General features: G+C 34.3%; 1 protein-coding gene across 5 annotated transcripts in view; it reads right to left on the reverse strand.

Moving 5' to 3' along the window:
• Positions 1-6,272: 6,272 nt before the first annotated feature.
• Positions 6,273-15,043, reverse strand: part of adcy8 (adenylate cyclase 8 (brain)) — a 79,325-nt gene continuing 70,554 nt past the window's right edge. For 3 of the 5 annotated variants that reach the window (XM_077221952.1, XM_077221951.1, XM_077221949.1), the window contains 5 exons: positions 13,421-13,579; positions 10,432-10,578; positions 8,366-8,458; positions 8,095-8,209; positions 6,273-6,916 (listed from right to left, as the gene is read on the reverse strand). In XM_077221952.1, coding sequence (XP_077078067.1) covers positions 6,429-6,916; positions 8,095-8,209; positions 8,366-8,458; positions 10,432-10,578; positions 13,421-13,579 — 1,002 coding nt within the window. In that variant the 3' untranslated portion in view covers positions 6,273-6,428. Of the gene's footprint in view, positions 6,917-8,094; positions 8,210-8,365; positions 8,459-10,431; positions 10,579-10,780; positions 10,826-13,420; positions 13,580-15,043 lie in introns of all 5 variants that reach the window. The other 2 variants (XM_077221950.1, XM_077221948.1) reach the window with 1 other exon arrangement.

Consider the following 15,043-nt stretch of genomic DNA (forward strand, 5'->3'; position numbering starts at 1 on the left):
CATTTAATTGTGTTAATTAGACCTATGTCAAAAATGCTGCTGCACTGCAAGACACTGGATGCTATTTAGTTATTTAATATGTCAAATGTTTGTAAAGTCAGGTAGCCTACATCCATGATATTCTCAAGCCATACCTGACTGAATTATGTTTTTATATTTCATTTTTTCAGCTGCTATTTTCTTTTAATGCCTGAAGGATTGCACCTACATGAAAATTAAAATTAGGTTGAATAACATACTGTTCTTCCAGTTTCACCTCTGATATTATAACAGTTGGGTAAGTTACTCTAAAATAGTTATTAATTACTAACTACAAATGACATCTTCAACAGTGTAATTAGATTAATGTAATAATTACTATCTCTAGAAAGTATAGGTCTACTTATTAGTAATTACTTTATAAATCCCATATCAACCTCAACCACTTGAACAATACAAAAAGAGACAATAAACTGCACTTTTAATGCTTTCAAATTAACAATATACAATTGCATGAATTATTCTTGAATTGACCAAAGTGTGTAGAGAGAGAAGGTTACATTAAAAATATACCTTTAAAAAATGTTATGTTAAATCCATTGTTGTTTTATACAGAATTGTTCTATAGTCTATGCAGTATTTAATGCAATGACATCATATTTTACTTTATATTACAGAAGAATTAAGAGTAATCCCTTTATTTAAATTACAGTATTTAGATTACTTGGTAATTACACCCAACACTGTATAACAGTAGCCTAATTAAAATGTAAACTTACGCATTGACTCGAGCAACTATTTTCTCCCAAACCAACTCTCTCGATCGCCGCTGCTGCCCTGTTGCTTAAAAAGAAAATGTTTGCGTACTGCTGATGAGAAATATGGAGACCTTTTTTTGTCTGGCGCTGTTACCATGGTGACTCATAATATCTGTGCTCCATTGATAATGGCTTTTTATAGTTGTGGTGCACGCGCTTAACTCAGAGGCAGTCAACTTAGAGTTGATTGAACTTACTCATTTCAGCTGTTCTGAAACCGAAAACTCAGAGTTTCCCATCTCAGGGTAAGTCAACTCAGAGTTCAAATTTTAACTCAGAGTTGGTTGAACCTCCTTATTGAAACGGGCCCCGGGTTTATCAAGTGAAAAGAGTGGTTTGTTTACACAAAAAACAATAACATAATTTACAAAATATTAATCTCCAAAGCACATTCACTCTCTGCTCTCGCACCAGCACAACACGCATGCTTTGTGGTGCTCTCCTTGTGCACCTGTGTTGGAGATTTTTTGAAGATCTTACCATTTTGGAAAGACATGAGGGTGAGTAATGACAGAATTTCCATTTTTGAGTGAACTAACCCTTGAATCATTGTATAAAAAAGTTTCATAGTAAAACTTCCATTTGTGTAGAGAGATTAAATCATACAGAGGAATGCCATGACATTGAGTAAATTATGACAGAATTTTGTGTTATTCCTAGAACAACCCTGTAAACAGTTTGACAGTTTGACAGTTTTCTGTCCTGTGATGATGTGTTTCCTGTTGAAACAGGAAGTTTGTTCAGGACGTCAGTAGTGAACCATAATTCGCTGGTTGCAGGTGGCGTTAAAATATAATGATGATCTCCTGAAAAATCAGCTGGGCAGTTATGATGAACACCTTGACTACATTAAACATATCCTGTCAGCCCCCATTCTAACATTATTTAAATATTCATAAGGCTTCATGCATAATACAGTACCTGAGTGGTGATCCAGTCTGCTGAGAGGCTGATGGGAACTCAGCTCCTCCCTCCTCCCATCACAGGAAACATGATAATGGATTCTGAATTTATGATTATGAATGATCAATATGGACTGCCATCTGCTGGAATACACACACACACATCCAAAACAGCTGCACATTGGTGGGGGAGGGGGTCTCACTGTTGTTGCCAATCAACAGCAGATACACCATTTTTAGAATTGTGACTGTATGGGAGCAATGAGAGAGAGAAAGAGTTACACATAAAATGACTATTTCTGCGTGAAATTGTGTTCCAAATTGTTTTAATTGTGCTTTAGTTGTCAGGTAACAAGTGAATGGTAGGCTGTGACAACTTACCCCATATAATGTGAAGAAACATTTTATTTATTTACTTTTAGTCAAGATGTTACTGTATGCGTCTCAACAGTAATTGACTTTCAAAATACACACACAAAAAAAAAACCTTCTTTGAGAAAATACCAGAAGTAAAAAGTGTGACAACTATACCCTCTCAACTTCCCTTATACATTCATATAATTATGAAATATTAATGCAGATAAAAATTCTCTACACACATGTTGTCACCTACCCATGTGTGAGCATACAATGCTGAGAAAAAATCTGTAAACTGTTCACAGATGGCTTGTCAAGTAACAAACACATCATCATTCCACACACACACACACACACACACACACACACCCTACAGTGCCACAGCTGAGGTCGTATTTGTGCCAGTTTTCAGGCATTTTAACTCTTTGATTTTTGAACAATCATTTCATACCCCCTTCTCTTTCTCTGTCTCTCTCTCCCATCTTTTTATTTCCCCTCTTACATATACCACTTTGTCACTCTCAACATCAAAGCTTTGCACTGTTCACCATGGCAACTGCCTCCATTCAATTTTATTCGTCAATTAAAAAAAAAAAAAAAAAAAAAAAAACAGAGCCGAGAATAACAACATCCTAGAGTGCGACAGGAGGGATGTGGATATTAGCCCCGCCCACCCGTCAGAAATACAGGCGGAAGAAGCATGTCCGAATGACAAGACGAGAATCTGTTTACACCTACGTAAGAGAGTGGGAAGAAGAAAAAAGAGAAAAGTTAAATAAACCACTGTTGAAATATTATGTGAATAATTAAAACAATAAAATATCAAATACATTCTAATTTATTTGTAATTAAAAACATGTTAAATTCTATTAATTATTTACTAATATTAATAGATAAATCACAGTAGACACATCCACACATTCACTCACACTGTTTTCCTTCAATCGTTTGATCTGACCCTAACTTAATATTCAGTCAACATCGCCCTCTGCAGGACAGACCTGCACTTCCACCTGATCAGCTGTAAATAATTTATTTATCAGAGCAGATTTATACAGGTGATAATTACATATAAGTAGCCTACATTAACGCTGAAAATAAATACGTCACAAAGCCCAAATGGTTTTTAAAAAAGAAGCTAAAACATCTGCCAGCTTTGATTAAATCATCACTAGCCTACTTTAATCGGATGTAGCCTATTTGTAAACTTTAATTGTAAAAATCCTTTACAATGTTTGTCGTTCTCATTTGTAGATTGTTCATGTTGGGCCATAATAATATTCTCTCAGTACAACTTCATTCTTTATCTGTAAAATAGAAATCCAGGTGTTGGTGCTTGTTAAAAAATCGGTAACACTTTAGAATACTGTATCTTACTTACTGCAAAACTAATAAGGAATTATTGAAGAACTAGTAGGTAATTCTTCATTAACTACTTCTTCACTATTGTTAACTACTAAGGAAGATGTGTTAACTAATCAGTATGTAATAGAATTTTATGATTGTGTTAAGTTACAGTTAATTAATCAATAACTAAGGTATTCTGTCATACCTCCTGAAGAACTACCATTAATTATCTATTAATTAAGGTTCAAGAAAAATAACTATGAAGTAGCTAATGAACAGTTATACACAGTAGTCAATAATCCAGTTTTTTTTTTTAGCATTGTAGTGGTGGAAGTACACAACTCAAGTGCTTGAGTAAAAGTACAGATATACCACAATAAAATATTACTCCAGTAAAATTATAATTAGGCCATTTTCAAAATTACCTTAATTTTTTAGAGTACTTAAAAAGTAAAAAGCATATTGTTATACTTAGTTCTTATACATTTTAAACTTATTTTGCACCATTCAAGTTCCGGCAATATCACGGTAGCCTACATTTTACAGTGATTTGGTGATCCTCTTCTGGAGAGTTCTCAGCTCCGCCGATTTGGTGCATTTCTTCTGCGAAATACAGGATTGTGTACGTTTTATTTAATCTATTAAATCATTACTGTGCTGTAAATCATTTTATTTTATGCAAGGCAACATACAAGGACACAAGGTCAGTTACCTAGCTGAGTTGGTCTTTTTTGCGTGATGGAAACACATGATCCCTTGCATAAAACACATTATTTTATTCATAAAGATAGTAAATCTATTTACATCAGATGTTAAAATATGTTCTTAGAGCTGTTTGTTAAACGAATTTAAATGTAGGCAGTATACATGTTAAAACAAAATATCATCTGAAATAAAGGAAGACATAATGTAGCTTAAACGAGTCGTAGTGTATTTTACAAAGGTTATGGATGATTACGTTAATAGTGTTTTTTTTTTTACAGTAAGTTTTATTTGAGTAAGAAGTATGTGGTAATTCTTTATTAGTTACTAATGGGTTCCCTATATTTTCACTTTAGAATACTGTTTCAGGTTATAAGTAATTCCTGAAGAATTATCTAATAATTCTTTAATAATTACTAATAAGTTCCCTAATTTTTCACTTTAGAAGACTGTTTCAGATTATAGGTAGCCTAATTCCTGGATAGTTATTTGATAATTATTTATTAATTACTAATGGGTTCCCTATATTTTCACTTTAGAATACTGTTTCAGGTTCTAAGTAATTCCTGAAGTATTATCTAGTAATTCTTTATTAATTACTATTAAGTTCCCTATATTTTCACTTTAGAATACTGTTTCAGGTTATAAGTAGCCTAATTCCTGGTTAATTATTTGATAATTATTTATTAATTACTAATGGCTTCCCTGTATTTTCACTTTAGAATACTGTTCCAGGTTATAAATAATTCCTGAAGAATTATCTAATAATTCTTTATTAATTACTAAAGTGTTCCCTATATTTTCAGTTCCCCTCAGTTGTTGCCTAATACATGAATTTACTCAATGGCATTCTATGCCGAGGAAAACAGACACACACAGTACTGTATATAAAATATAAAATTAATCTGAGGTTAGTTTTGTATGACTGTTCATTAGTTACTTCTTAGTTATTTTTCTTGAACCTTAATAAATAGATAATTAATGGTAGTTCTTCAGGAGGTATGACAGAATTAATTAGTTATTGATTAACTAACTGTAACTTAACACAATCATAAAATTCTATTACATACTGATTAGTTAACACATCTTCCTTAGTAGTTAACAGTAGTGAAGAAGTAGTTAATGAAGAATTACCTACTAGTTCTTCAATAATTCCTTATTAGTTATGCAGTAAGTAAGATACAGTATTCTAAAGTGTTACCAAAAAATCTAGGCCCATATGAAGCTAAAGATTGAGCAAATCATTTGTTATAACATAGCTTACTTCGACATCGATTTCTTCTTGCAAACTTGCAAAACTATAGTCAAAACAATAACAGAGCATTATGGAATACATTTATGAAGCGTTCACGTTATGTCGGGGTTCTCGTGTTTAAGAGTTTTCGACGCATAATAAAATAAAAACATAATTCTGATTTGACCACCATGTCAAAAAAATATAGCAAAAATGCCAGCAGCATAAACTGTTAAAGGTAAATTCTATGTGTATAGCATACTTCTAACAGGGCTGCCAACTTTTAAGTTCAACTTGAAGTGAGTGTTAAGGGAATCATGTCAGCTGGTACATTAGGCTACAATATTTAAGTACATTATAAATATCACTATACATTACTATAGGTTAATATAAACATTTCTGCTGTATAAAAATAATATAATAACAACTGATTTGTATTTCTGAGATAAATGTGACATTATGTGTCACATTGACATTATTGTATATTGTTTACAAGCTGTTGTGACATCTTTCCACGGTTGAAACATTGTTTTATCCATTATGTTACATGAGACGTTAACAGTAAGTTGCACTGTATCTTTCAACATACCTTCTGAAGTTCAGTCATGTTTATTTCGTGCTATTAGTAATAATAAAGAGGAAGTGATGATCGGTATCCTACACGTGCATGTTGAACTGAGGCACAGTAAAGAGCGCCAAAACGTTAGGCTATTGTTTGAATAAAATTTACAAAATTTGAAAGCTGGCTGTTTGCTTCCTGCTCTGTCTTGTCAGTGACGTCTTTGCTCCACCATGTTTTTTCACTGCTTGAGAAAATGGATGTTTGGCTGAACAGTGTCAATAGCGAGAGTCTCCCGCTAATTCCAACATGACGTGAACGCAGCATTAGATCAAACCATTCATATGGACCTTTATCAAAAGGAAGCTCAGACCTTTATAAAAAAATTAAACCCCTTTATTGTTTCTCAAATACAAAAGAAATACAAAAAGAAACACAGACGGCAAGAGAGACTCTCAGTCAGCGGCAGCAGTCTGAAGCACAGCTCAGTCTTTTGGTTCAGTACTCAGTCTGTTTTCCTCATCTAAGATCTAGGCCAGGTCGCTCTTGTCCGTGACCTCAGCGTGGCTGGTGTCCGAGCCGCCCGGCGCCAGCAGAGTTCTGCGGTTGTAGTGGTGGCCCTTCATGATGCCTGAGTTGTTGTTTTCATTGAGAATTTGTTTCTGTTTCTGCCGGTTGAGGGACTGGACCAGGCCGAGCACCACGGCGGCGAGCGAGTACTGGCCCGTGAGCTTCCTCGGCTGCAGGATGAGCGGGTTGGGCTGCACACGGCCCATCAGGAAGTGCGTGCGGATCTTGCCTTCCTGTTCACTGATGCCCTTCACGTAGATCTCGCCTCGGTACTCGAAGGCGAAGCCGCGCTCGTTCAGGATGGCGTAGGTCTCCTCTGGGAGCTGGATCTTGCCGCTGACACCCGTGCTGTCCATACGACTTGCCAGATTGACCGTCTTCCCCCAAATATCATACTGCGGCTTTTTAGCGCCGATGACTCCAGCCACCACAGAGCCATGTGCCATACCTGAGGGAGAGAGCGGACAGAGTCAGCATCAGCAAATTCACCCTGTTGAAAAGACATGATGGTGCAAGCTGCAATGGAGATACATTTCAGGGCCCAGTTCCGGAAGTACAAATTCAATTCATTTTTTTTATCACAAAACACAAATTTTTTTTTGTGTTGATAAATAATGACTAGTCCTGAAGCTGTCATTGATTTCAATTTATTTATTTGACTGCTTTATGACATGTTAGCATCTATGGTTATTTTCAGGGTAAGAACAGAGTAGAATCAGCAACAAAAAAATAGGTAATTAAATAAATAATGAATATACTTAGAAGGTGATAAGGGCTAGATAAAAAGGAAAAATAATTTATCAGAATTTAAAATAAACGTTTTCTATTGAAAAATATTTAAAAATATATTTTATTTATGTGATGGGAAAGCTGAATTCATCCTTCAGAAATCATTTTAATATGCTGATTTGATGCTTGAGAAACATTTCATATTATTATTAGTTGAAAACAGTTGTGCTGCTTAAAAGTTTTGTGGACACCTTGATATATTGTTTTCAGGAATTTCTGATGAACAGTATTTATTTGACATTTAAATCTTTATAAATGTCTTAACTGTCACTTTTGATCAATTTTATGCATCCTTGCTGAATAAAAGTATTAATTTCTTTCAAAACATTTTTAAATGGTTGTGTACAGAAAGATAAAATTTAGATTTTTTTAAGTACAATTGAGATAGAAATTCTAGTTTTCAATGTGACAAAAAAAAACTAAGACAACAACAACTAAGAACTACATTACCCAAGATCCTGAAAGGATCAGTAACTATAATGGAAACAGTAATAGTGACTGCCCACTCCCACAAAGCATTGCAAATAATATACCTGTAATCAAGTACGGCTCCTTACAACCTCAAAAACCTTATATGAATATTTCATCAAAAAATATCTTTCCCAATTTTAATTTATTAATTAATTGTAATGTTCTGAATCGTCTCAGAGCTGGTTGGTTTCATTCATGACTTTAAATTAATATAAAAAAGAAATCTGAAATTCCTATTGAGAAAATAAACAAGTTAAATACGTTCGGAATAAAGGCTGATAAAAAAGGTGGCAGTCACTGTTGCGTTCCATTGTCACTTTCAAATGTGTTTCTAAATAATTTGTGTTTAAATAATGTGACTCTTACCGATTCTGAGTTGGAAGTTGTTAAATGAATGTTTGTTGATCTCCTGAATGCTTTCATTCAGAGCAATGGCGAAATCTGCCAGCGCACACAGATGCCCCCATTTATCCTCACATTGCTATGGTAACACACACATATATAGAAAGATTAGTGCACAAGCTAACCCTTTTTATAGATTTTAAACTACAGACACTGCTTATAAGAAGACATCAGATAATATGTTGTAGCATGAGTGAGTGTGTATGCTTCTGTAGGTGTGTGTGTGTTTTCATACTTGTTTCTCAGGAGACAGTCCTGACACAGCCATGTATGTGCTGCCGATGGTCTTTATCTTCTCGATGTCCTGAAATCTCTCCTCCCCCAGCAGCTGTACAGAGAGAATCTTTCAAATATGACAGCCTACATATGTAACATCAAACTTTTATTAGCAGCTTTCGAGCAGGTGTGATGGAACTGTGCATCTTAGATGAATCATCAAAATTAAAAGTGCCCATATTATGGTTTTTTAATGGTTCCTAATTTTAAAAACACTTTACAGGGGACCAATTATGCTCCTTTTCACAAGATATAATATAAGTCTCTGGTGTTCCCAGAATGTGTCTGTAAAGTTTCAGCTTAAAATACACCACAGATCATCTATTATAGCATGTAAAATTTGCCCCTGTTTGGGTATAAAAAAATAAATAAAATAAAAAACGTTTAAACGTTTACAGCTCATACTTCGGATACTCCGGCAACAACAAAACTGGAGAGTCCCACGCACCCAAAATGTCAGAAATTGTCAGTAGCGGTGTTCAGCCTTACATGTTCAAGCCGGAGTCGGACACTAACTGAGAGACTCAGGAAGTAGTTACAACTTTCAGAATGCAACTGGATGTTTCTGAATGGTTAGTGGATACATTTATGTAGAGTAAAGTTGATTCAGCTTATCATAGCATGTACCATCCTGTTAATCTTAAAATCTTTTAGAAACAACTTTTGTGCAAATGCCTCGTTTGTGAAGCAGTCTGGGATAAAATAATTTCCCCAAACATATAACACTTTAACGACTTTCTTCGGCACACTTCCTTCATAAATAAATTCCTTCAACTACGGTGTCCTCATTGGCTCAGATGGCAGGAGTCTATGGAGACTCTTATGTTCGTTGGTACATCCAATAACAGAACATTTGTAAAGTTTTTTGACGCAGACGTATATTTCAGCTACTACAGTGAGGAAAAAGAAATGGCGGACTGCTGCGGATCACTCGGGGCGGATCTATGCTAATAGGGCAGATCGTCACCAGTCATGGGCGGGGCTTCCCCCTACTATGAAGTAAAATTATAAAAAAGGAGTGGGTGGATTTTTACCCTCATAGGACGAATACACAATGTGGACACACATCTGTGTTCAAAGTCAAACACCTTATAAAAGTGAATTTTCTCATAATATACATTGCAGCATCACCTCTTATCTCACAGTCACTGAAACGGTTCGATAAAGGATTCAGCCTCTCTAAACCCCTCCTTCCCAAGCGCATACTCTGCTCTGATTGGACAGATGGCCCAGTCTGTTGTGATTGGCCTACCGCTTTCAGCGCATGTCCGAAAAGATTCCCTCATTACCTTATCTGAATTTAAGTTCTGGAGGCTTCCTAAGTACTTGTATACACAGTGATACAAACCGTAATGATGGTGTCGTTTTTAGCGTATCAATCTGAGCCCTCATCCTTTGGAAATGCATGCTAACTGGATTTACTTTCACATCACAGGAAACAGTGTCTTCTCGACATGTCGACAACATGTTATAAACTCTTCCAGGCCTCTGCTACAACCACAGTGATTGAGATCGGGTCAAAGTAGATGTTGTTCACAGGTAGCCAATGAAGACCATATGCTGGAATTATGCAAATGTGTAACAAACCTACGTTCAAACAAGAGGTAAGACTGGAATTACTGGAAACTTGTTTCAGGCAGTTCAGAATCAATTCTTTCGCTCGGGAGAGAATACCTATTGATCATGCATTTGATCTTTAAAACTTTGCAGACCTTTTAAATTCACAAACAGCTATATTACACACTGCGTGAAAGGTAATTTCTGAAAAAGCATAATACAGGCACTTTAAAGGGATAGTTCACCCCAAAATGACAATTCTGTCATTATTTACTCACCCTCATGTCATTACAAACCTGTATGCTGTTTTTTGTTCAAAATGAACTGGTTTAGATCAACATGAGGGTGAGTCAATAATGACGGATTTGTCATTTATTGTTGGACTACGCTTATAAATACTTGTGTGTGTGTGTGTCTGTGTGTGTGTCTGTGTGTGTGTGTGTGTGTGTGTGATGGTAGAAATCTGACCTCATCAAAATCAGCAATGATCTCGTTGAGCAGCCGCAAACACTCCACACCCTGATTATTCATCTCCGTCTGAGAGTAAAAATCAGCAAAGCCCGGAATGGAGGCGAACATCACTCCCACCGTGTCATATGACTGCGAGTAAAGCTCCTATGGATGGAGACCAAACATTAGAAACCTCCTCACTGGAATAAAGTCAACTGCAGATAACTTTGGTTCAATTTGACACATGTAAAAACATATAAAAATGTGATTCCAATGAACGTCAGAACAACAATACAGTGAATGTGGTATGCATAATGTGTTGACCACTAGAGGGCAGTGTTGCTTTATATCTAACACACTTGATTACCTCACAAGTGGGAGTCAGAACAGATGCATCTGATAAGGCTGATATCTGATAAATGCCAATACAACATATACAACATACAAAAAAACATGGTTTAGGCCTACATATAATATATTATATAATATTATTAATTATAGTATGCATTTCAATATGTTAATATAGGCTATTATCATATATTAGCAATGTTATGTTTGATTAATTATATTATAACAATGTAATATGTAAGAATAAATATATAAACAAATACATTTATATATATATATATAATTAATGATCTAAAAACAAGTGTAGCAACAAAACGTTGCAATGGCAAATAATGTTTTTCTGCATGTGTACAATAACCATAACAAACACACTTGATTAATTCATAATTCATAATGCATCTGACAAAGCAGGGTCATTATATTGAACTAAAACCATAAAAAAATCGTTTCTTTAAATAAATTAAAAGTTAACTGAGATAAAATAAAATATATAAAAGTTAATTTATTTTATTTCAGCTAGTTGCCAAGGCAACAAAATTATACAAAATTATAAAACAGATTGTTTACATATAATATATTACACAATGTTATTAATTATAGTATGCTATAAAATACGTGGTAACACTTTACAATAAGGTCTCATTTGTTTTAACGTATTAACTAACATGAACTAACAATAAGCAATTCATTTGATAAAGTATTTATTAACCTTTGTTAATGTTTGTTAATAAAATATAGTCGTTCATTGTTTGTTCATGTTAGTTCACAGTGCTATACCTATTGTTAACAAATACAACTTTTGATTTCAATAATGTATTAGTAAAATGTTAAAATTAACCTTAACTAATATTAATAAATGCCTTAGAAGTATTGTTCATTCTTAGTTCATGTTAACTACAGTAGTGTACTACTGAACTAATGAAACCTTATTGTAAAGTGTTACCTAATATAATATAATATAATATAATATAATATAATATAATATAATATAATATAATATAATATAATATAATATAATATAATATAATATTGAATACTAAGAATGAATAATTTAAAACAAATTTGTTACAACAACAAAAAAGTGTTACAGTGACGTTACAAAAACGTTTTTCTGCATGTGTACAATAATTATAAAACAGAACAGGTCCTATGTGAATGGTCCTACACGCACTTCCCATATACACATGGTGGTTTTGAACAGACCTCATTCGCACTACATAACATATCACAACATACGCAATTATGTACTATATTTGAGGTCTAATGTGTGCAAACCACAAGGCCATGCTCTAACTACTTTGCTGTTTAAAGAGGAACCTGTGGTCAATAGAAAGAGGTTAAACTCTCTCCATACACCCTAAACATTCAGCATCACACTGATCCGCCCTGCTGGCGCATAATGTAAAAAGTCAGTGACAGTTGAAGACAAGTGTAGAAAACAGGTAATAATACACGTAATAAGTGTTAGTCACTGAACCAAATGACTTCAGTGCCCTTTAAGAGTGGCAGGTTTTGCGAGCAAGACCGTGTATGTGTGCATGTGAGAGAGAGAGGGATCATTTTCTCATCTTAATAATAGCAGAGAGTGGCGTAAATTATGGTTCACACACTCAGACACACACACACACACACACACACACACACTTTTAGCGTCACCAGTTAAATCAAACCTCAATACTCCACCTGATTATAAATTAATGGGATAATTAAAGCAACTCAATTCCCTCACCCACACAGGCTTAATGGATGCATTTTTATCCGTGAGTTATACAGCTCCATTATTTATTCTCCCTATTGTTTGATTGACTGACAGCAGAACACTCCAGAAATAAACAGACGAATCACATCAGGACAAGAGAGCACACAAACACACACAGACTGCCTTTACAAACTCAAAGGAAAGAACAAAGACAAAAAAGACACTAGGAAAAAAAAAGATATGTAGGCACATAAAAACATGGCTGCAACAAGATTAACAATCTATGTTGCGGGCACAACAACATAAACCAGAACCAGAAGCATTTCCAAATGGGAGACAAATTTGATTATGCTTCCAACTAAGATACCATATTTTAGCTCAATTCTAAGGCAACACTGCATTCATCCTTCGTGGAGAAGGAAATCTCAGAATATCATTGTATAATTTTTTTTTGTTTTTTGACAATTTAAACTACCTTTCAAAATTGTGAGTTGTTCTAAATATTTTGAATGTTTTTGCAGGAAGTCTCTTAAGCTGCAACTATCTAATCAAAAATTCAGTAAAACAGTAATATTGTGAAATGTTATTGCAATGTAAAATAATTGTTTACTATTTTGATATTTTAAAATGAATTCCTGTGATGGCAACGCTGAATTTTCAGCATTTAGGCAGCTCAGGTGTTTTGAAGAGAGTTACAGACCCCCAATATATTATTTGTACTTTTGTTTGTTTTGTCAAGCATATTTATTATCAATTTATGTAAATTTCTTCATTGGTTCTGACTTCCGCAGCTGCAAATGCTTACAGAAAGTTGACTGTCATGCCAATAAAGCACAACAAAGAACAAAGAGAGTGGCAGTGATTCATCCTCTCCTCACATGTTCTTGCCATCTAAGTGCTGCCATGTTTTTCCTGTCAGACTAAAGAAGTGAGACACCCAGATCCATTCTGTCTCTCTACCTCATTGTCTCTGTCTTTCTCCAGGAAGTGGCGTGCGACATGGCTGGGGAGAATGTTCCGGAGCATGTTCTCATTGTGTTCACGTAGCTCTCGCATCTCATTTATCTCCTCCTTCGCCTGCACACGCCAGAGGAAGTCCAGACGAGCGGTATACTCCAGCTGAGAGACAGAGAACGAAGCGGGTCAGACAACAAAGAAAAAGCATCACAAGATACATTAAATCAACAAAAACAAGCAAAATCACAGGACAGCCAATCAGTGTTACAGTCCTAAGCAGTTATTTTATAAAGCATTCTTCAGGCTCGGGAATGAAGACCAGCTGTACAGGTCAAAATCTGTCTATCTACTGCTGGGGCCACGCAGCGACATAGCCATTATGTGAAAACTGTGTCTTAAGAACCAGTATATCACCAACTTTTCGATATCAAATTAGACCAACACATTTTATTTCAACTTGTTAAGAATAGTCACTGCAGTTTATGCACCCGGCCTCTGATCACACTTCAAGACTAAATGTTCGTCACTACAAATGCAAAGAATATTGTGAATTTGCCCCTGCTACTCATAACAGGCAGAAAATGAAAGATCCAAATGTATTGTTATAAATATATATACATACAATTTAAATCAAATAAAATATTCAAATATATTCATATACATTTTTTGATATAGTATTTTTAAATTTTGTATTATACATATAAATGTTTGGGGTCAGTAAGATTTTTTGATGTTTTTTAAGTATCTTAGTTTTTAAGTATCTTAGTATCTTGTCTTAGTACCGTAGTTATTTATCAAACATACAGTAAAAACAGTAATATTGGGAAATATAATTACAATTTAAACAGTTTTTTATTTATTTATATTTTAAAATATAATTTATTCCTGTGATGACAAGGCTGAATTTTCAGCATCACTATTCCAGTCTTCAGTGTCACATGATCCTTCATCTTCAATTATTCTAATATGCTGATTTGCTGCTCAAAAAACATTTCTTCTTATTATTATTGTTGAAAACTGTTGTGCTGCTTAATATTTTGGTGTAGAATGTGACACTTTTTTCAGGAATTTATGATGAATAGAAAGTTCAAATGAATAACTATATTTTAAATGGAAATTACAGTAAGTGCCTTTACTGACACTTTTGACAATATAACAATATATATATATAATACATATATATATATATATAATTAATTCTCTCTCTCCCTCTCTCTCTCTCTCTCTCTCTCTCTCTCTCTCTCTCTCTATATATATATATATATATATATATATATATATATATATATATATATATTTAACTAATAAAAAAGGAAATAAGGTTTTAAGTGACAAAGAAGAGAGAGAGAGGAAAAAAAGAGAATGTATATTTAATAACTGTCAGCAATACTAAGCAGATGAACAGCAAATACACACTCAGCAAACACAATCCAGTCACTGGAAAAAAAGGCACAGAAAAATCCTAGCAACTAGAGGAGGAAAGCATCTGTTGGTAATCAACCACAGGACAGATGCAGAGAGGTGCACGTAAAATGTGGAAAATAGCTCAATCAGAAAAATATGTAGAAATGCTTTAAAACACTAATTTCAAACAACCTTATAAAATCTTGTTATTTTAATCTTATA

The sequence above is a fragment of the Siphateles boraxobius genome, unplaced genomic scaffold (assembly GCF_051911475.1).
Source record: "Siphateles boraxobius isolate OS27281-9 unplaced genomic scaffold, OSU_SipBor_1 86, whole genome shotgun sequence".
Lineage (NCBI taxonomy): Eukaryota > Metazoa > Chordata > Actinopteri > Cypriniformes > Leuciscidae > Siphateles > Siphateles boraxobius.